Genomic DNA, 6,000 nt, shown 5'->3' on the forward strand with positions numbered 1-6,000 from the left:
TCTTAAGAGGCTCATGGTCACCACCGTTGAACGCCATGTACTCCGTCTTCTTGGCATTGAGGTGGAGGCCCACTTTCTCACACTCCATCTCGACCCTGCCGAGCAGCTCCTGCGCCTCCCCAATTTGGCCGGACAGCAGGACGATTTCATCAGCGAAGTCGAGGAGTTCGTTGTATCAATGGAAATGTACATTACTTGGAATCAAACTCCATTCACAACAACTAACGAAGTGAACTAAAAACATCCAGGTTTTGTATTGACTTTACATTAATGGCCTGTTTGTACAGAGAGGCCAAACATTCAGAGAATTAAAGTTCCATGTGTTTTATTATGGAGTCAAGCTCTTCTCATGGAGAAACAAGGAACTGCGGATGTTGGTTTGGAACGAAAAACACAAAGTGCTGGAGTAACTCAGTGGGTCAGGCAGCATCTTTGGAGGGATTGGATCAGTGACATTTTTAGTCGGGTCCCTTCGAGGATATGCTCATTTATTCCATTGTGCAGTTGTGTTAGGTTTAGTTTTGGAGATAAACCCATGTGGTTTACTGTTATGCCACTGATTAGTACACTGAGACCAGCAAATTCTGCCCGGTGCCGACTTTAAAATGTGAATATTGTTAATATTTTCCCAACACCTTTTCCAAGCGCCCTCTTAAAAAAAGGCAAATGCTACAGATAAAGAAATATTCCTGAGCAATGCCCCTCAATTTAGTTTTAGTTTTAGAGATACAGTGTGGGAACAGATCCTTCAACCTACTGAGACTGCACCGACCACAACCACCCTCACACCAGTTCCATCCACACACTAGAGACAATTTATAGAAGCCAATTAACCTACGTGTTTCGATTGTGGGAGGAAATTGGCGCACCTGGAGAAAGCCCACATGGTCACAGGAAGAACGTACCAACTTCGTACAGACAGTACCCGTAGTCAGGATCAAACCTGGGTCTCTGGTGCTGTAAGGCAGCAACTCTACCACTGCAACACTGTGCTGCCCTATGTGATCTGAACAAAGCATTGTTAAATTTACTGTCAGAAACACATCTTGCGATCTTTTTATTGTTTGTGATAAGACGACGATGCTGCAAATCTCTAACAACTCCTCCTGGCCGGCCGGTTTCTTTCAGAGGTGGTTTCGTGGTGTTCTACGACTTCCTCCTAGGGTTGGATCCTGTGTACCGGGCGTGCCGCTTGGTGGTGGGACTGTACCATGGCAGACAGGAGATGGGAGACCCTTCCCCTCTTCCAGCCGCCTACTGCGATGTCAGCAACTCACCGGCCTACTTCACGGACACTAACCTGAGCCAAGGAGCCATCTTGGCAGTGAAGCAACTGGTCCCCAGGTACTGATTACTCTAACTTGGCACTTCAATGCAGCAACTTGTTAATTCAGTATATAAGTTATAACAATTATGATGGGACCAGTAGACTCATTCAAACCACTTGAATGTTAAAATCATTTAAAGAATCAATTAGGATTTAATTTTTTAATTAGTTTTAAGAATAAGTTAGAATTGAACTTTTAAATTAATTTAAAGATTAAATTAGGATTGAATTTTAAATTAATTTAGTTGGGGTTGAATTTTAACGTAAATTTTAAGATTAGGTGAGAATTGAATTTTAAAGTTATTTTTAAAGTAAGTTAGGGTTGAATTTTAAAGTAAATTTTAAGAATAAGTTAAGTTTGAATTTTAAAATTAATTTTAAGAATAAATTAGGATTGAAATGTAAAATTAATTGAAATGTAAAATTAATTTAAAGGATTGAATTTTAAAATAATTTTAAAAGTTTGGGTTGAATTCTAAAGTAATTTTTTAGAATAAGTTAGGTTTGAATTTTTAAATTAATTTAAAGAATTAATTAGGATTGAATTTTTAAATTAATTTTAAGAATAAATTGTATTCTTAAATTAATTTATAAATGTATTCCTAACTCATCAAATTAAATTTAAAAATTGATCTTAATTCATTCTTAAAAAACAAAATGAAAAATTTGATTCTAATCTCATTCTAAAAAAATGAATTCTTAAAATTAAGAATAAATTAGGATCAGATTTTAAAATTAGTTTAGAGTCTTAATTTTAAGAATTCACATTTAGAATGATTTGGGATCAAATTTTAAAATTAGTTTTACGAATGAGATTGGATCACAATTTAAAACTCAACCATGGTGAGGCTTCAGCAACTTTATTAAGGAAATAAGAAAATGGGAGCAGGAGCAGGCCACTTGGCCGTTCAAGCCGACCCCACGAAACTGTCTTTCCAGGTGAGGCAGAGGTTCACCTGCACGTCCTCCAACCTCATCTATTGTATCCGCTGTTCCAGGAGTCAACTTCTCCACATCGGCGAAACCAAGCGCAGGCTCGGCGATCGTTTCGCTGAACACCTCCGCTCAGTCCGTCTCAACTAACCTGATCTCCTGGTGGCTCAGCACTTCAACTCTCCCTCCCATTCCCAATCTGACCTTTCTGTCCTGGGCCTCCTCCAGAGTGAGGCCCAGCGCAAATTGGAAGGATGAGGGGGGATCTTATTGAAACATATAAGATAATTAGGGGATTGGACACATTAGAGGCAGGAAACATGTTCCCAATGTTGGGGGAGTCCAGAACAAGGGGCCACAGTTTAAGAATAAGGGGTAGGCCATTTAGAACGGAGATGAGGAAGAACTTTTTCAGTCAGAGAGTGGTGAAGGTGTGGAATTCTCTGCCTCAGAAGGCAGTGTAGGCCAGTTCGTTGGATGCTTTCAAGAGAGAGCTGGATAGAGCTCTTAAGGATAGCGGAGTGAGGGGGTATGGGGAGAAGGCAGGAACGGGGTACTGATTGAGAGTGATCAGCCATGATCGCATTGAATGGCGGTGCTCCTGCACCTGTTGTCTATTGTCTATTGTCTAACAGCACCTCATATTTCGCTTGGGCAGTTTACACCCCAGCGGTTTGAACATTGACTTCTCCCACTTCAGGTAGTCCCTGCTTCCCCTCCCCGTTCCCAGTTCTCCCACTAGTCTTCCTGTCTCCGACTACATCCTACCTTTGTCCTGCTCCCTCCCCAACATCAGTCTGAAGAAGGGTCTCGACCTGAAAGGTCACCCATTCCTTCTCTCCTGAAATGCTGCCTGACCTGCTGAGTTACTCCAGCATTTTGTGTCTACCCATCATTCAATGTGCTGGCTCGAAGAGCCAAATGGCCTCCTCCTGCACCTGTTTTCTAACATGGTCATGGCTGCGATCGGGGCGGTCGAAGCTTTTGCAGTTGGAGCTCCCGCAGTCAATCCTTAACAAAGGGACCACCAGCTCCACGATGTGCTGCCGCGGTTGGGGCAATCGAAGCCTCCGCAGTCGGGGCGATCAAAGCTTCCGCGGTCGGGGCGGTCGAAACCTCCGCGGTCGGGGCGGTCAAAGCTCCCGCGATCGGGGCGGTCAAAGCTTTTGCAGTTGGAGCTCCCACAGTCAATCCTTAACAAAGGGACCGCCAGCTCCACAATGTTCTCCTGCAGTCGGGGCAATCGAAACCTCTGCGGTCGGGGCGAATGAAGCTCCTGCAGCCGGGGTGATCGAACCCTCCACGGTCGGGGTGATCGAAGCTCCCAAGGTCGGGGCGATCAAAGCTCCTGCGATCGGGGCGGTCGAAGCTCCCGTGGTCGGGGCGGTCGAAGCTCCCGTGGTCGGGGCGGTCGAAGCTCCCGCGGTCGGGGCGGTCGAAGCTCCCGTGGTCGGGGCGATCGAACCCTCCGCGATCGGGGCGATCAAAGCTCCTGCGATCGGGGCGGTCGAAGCTCCCGCAGTTGGGGCGGTCGAAGCCCCAGCATCGAAAATGAAGGTGCTGCTGGCTTGTCATATTCACGTGCTTCTGTTGTGTGGTAGGGTGCGTCCGTCCCCAACTATCAGCCTGGTCATGGAACTGCAGGCCTCCGGTGGCTCCGACCCCTACGGACTGGGCATCGACCGTCTTGTTTCACGAGGCTGGATCAAGGCAGATATTTTTGACAGTCAGAACTGTGTGATCAGCGGCCGATGGAAAGCTCCAGTCCGTGTCCTTCCGGTCGTTCCATCCATGACCACGGGTGAACTGAACGGAGTGCCTCAGGTAAGGGAGTCTGCACTGCAAATTCTGCATGCTTTGGGTGGGAGGTCAAATCAGGGGGCGGCACCGTGGAGCAGCGGTAAAGTTACTTGAAGAGCCAGAGACCCGAGTTTGATCCTGACTGGATGCTGTCTGTATGGGGTTTGTACGTTCTCCCTCTGACTGTGTGGGCTTTCTCCGTGTCCTCTGGTTTCCCCCTGCACTCCAAAGACCTACAGGTTTGTAGGTTAATTGACTTCTATAAAATTGTAAATTATCCGTCGCGTGTAGGAATGCGTTAGTGCTGGGGTGAATCGCTGGTCGGAGTGGACTCGGTGGGCCGAAGGGCCTCTTTCAATGCTGGATCGCTGGTCTAAAGTCTAAATCAAACCAATTTACTATTGATTAAAATGCAACAGTTTGGACATGCTGTTAATGCAGCTAGGTTAGACATTCATATGCAATCAATGATTGTGGACTACTTCAGACAAGTTAAGGGCTTATAGGTTTAGAACCCTTAGAAAGGATGGTTCCACTAGTGGGAGATTCTAGGGCCTGAGGTCATAGCCTCTGAATTAAATGACGTTCCTTTAGGAAGGAGATGAGGAGGAGTTTCTTTACTCAGAGGGTGGTGAATCTGTGGAATTCTTTGCCACAGAAGGCTGTGGAGGCCAGGTCAGTGGATATTTTTAAGGCAGAGATAGATAGATTCTTGATTAGTATGGGTGTCAGGGGTTACGAGGCGAAGGCAGGGGAATGGTTTTAGGGGGGAGAGACAGATCAGCCACGATTAAACGGCGGAGTAGACTCGATAAGTTAATGGCCTAATTCTGTTCCTATCACTTATGAACTTAAGAGATGACGTAACTGATGATTTTAAGATTTGATAAATGCAGACACTTCCTCACTTACAACAAAGCACGTGAGTGGACTTGGAAACAATCACATATCCGATAGATTCTGACATGTGTTTCCCTGTGTATATTGATTGCCACACAGCATTTTCATTTTGTTCTGCTTTGACTTTTCGTCATCTTTGTAGCTGGGAAATGCAGAATTGTATTTTCGTCTGGTCAACACAAGAGATGCCAGCGCCCAGACCACTGCTGCTATCGATCCCAATAACGCCAGGCTGTATAAATACCCACCACTGGTATGTACGAGTACTTCTACATTGAAAGGTTTAGTCTGGCCATGCCAAGGGGTTACCTGTGAAGCGCAGTAAACCATGGGAATTGTTCAGGTACGATCCAGGTCCATTTAACTGGAGGTCCACCAGCTGACTAGGTCGCTGTGGAAGGAAGCCATATTGGAGCAACGACCAAGAAAGCCCACCAATACTTCCTTAGAAGGCTTAGGAAGTTCGGCATGTCCCCTACAGCTCCCGCCAACTCCAACAGATGTGCCATAGAAAGCATTTTATCAGGATCAGGTTTGAAGAAGGGTCTCGATCCGAAACGTCACCCATTCCTTCCCTCCAGAGATGCTGCCTGTCCCGCCGAATTACTCCAGCTTTTTGTGTCTATCTTCCGTCAATTGATACGTTTAAGGCAGAGAAGGACAAATTCTTGATTTGTACGTGTGTCAGGGGATTATGGAGGGGGAAGGCAGGAGAACGGGGTTAGGTGGGAGAGATGGATCAGCCGCGATTGAATGGCGGAGTAGACGATGGGCAGAATGGCCTACTTCTGCTCCTATGGCTTATGAACTTATGAATTGTAATGAGGTTGCTAATAACTCGAGTAAACGTACGCTGTGTTTTGTTTCAGACTGCAGTACGCACCAACATTCCTAGTGACGCTCCATTTTCCTTCTATCCATCTAACCGTTACACAGCAATGCAGATGGTCTACCCTGCTTTCGGGGAGAGTGTGGACCCACCACCTCCCTCCGCTGACACTGTGGTCCTGCACTATTCTGCCTCAGCCCGAACTCAATGA

General features: G+C 46.1%; 1 protein-coding gene across 1 annotated transcript in view; it reads left to right on the forward strand.

The window, feature by feature from the left end:
• Nucleotides 1-6,000, forward strand: part of LOC144592319 (coiled-coil domain-containing protein 17-like) — a 36,197-nt gene extending 30,197 nt beyond the window's left edge. The window contains exons 9-12 of the mRNA XM_078396848.1: nucleotides 1,129-1,344; nucleotides 3,862-4,084; nucleotides 5,103-5,213; nucleotides 5,830-6,000. Of these exons, the coding sequence (XP_078252974.1) occupies nucleotides 1,129-1,344; nucleotides 3,862-4,084; nucleotides 5,103-5,213; nucleotides 5,830-6,000 (721 nt within the window). The remainder of the gene's footprint in view (nucleotides 1-1,128; nucleotides 1,345-3,861; nucleotides 4,085-5,102; nucleotides 5,214-5,829) is intronic.

The sequence above is a fragment of the Rhinoraja longicauda genome, chromosome 3 (assembly GCF_053455715.1).
Source record: "Rhinoraja longicauda isolate Sanriku21f chromosome 3, sRhiLon1.1, whole genome shotgun sequence".
Classification (NCBI taxonomy): Eukaryota; Metazoa; Chordata; class Chondrichthyes; order Rajiformes; family Arhynchobatidae; genus Rhinoraja; species Rhinoraja longicauda.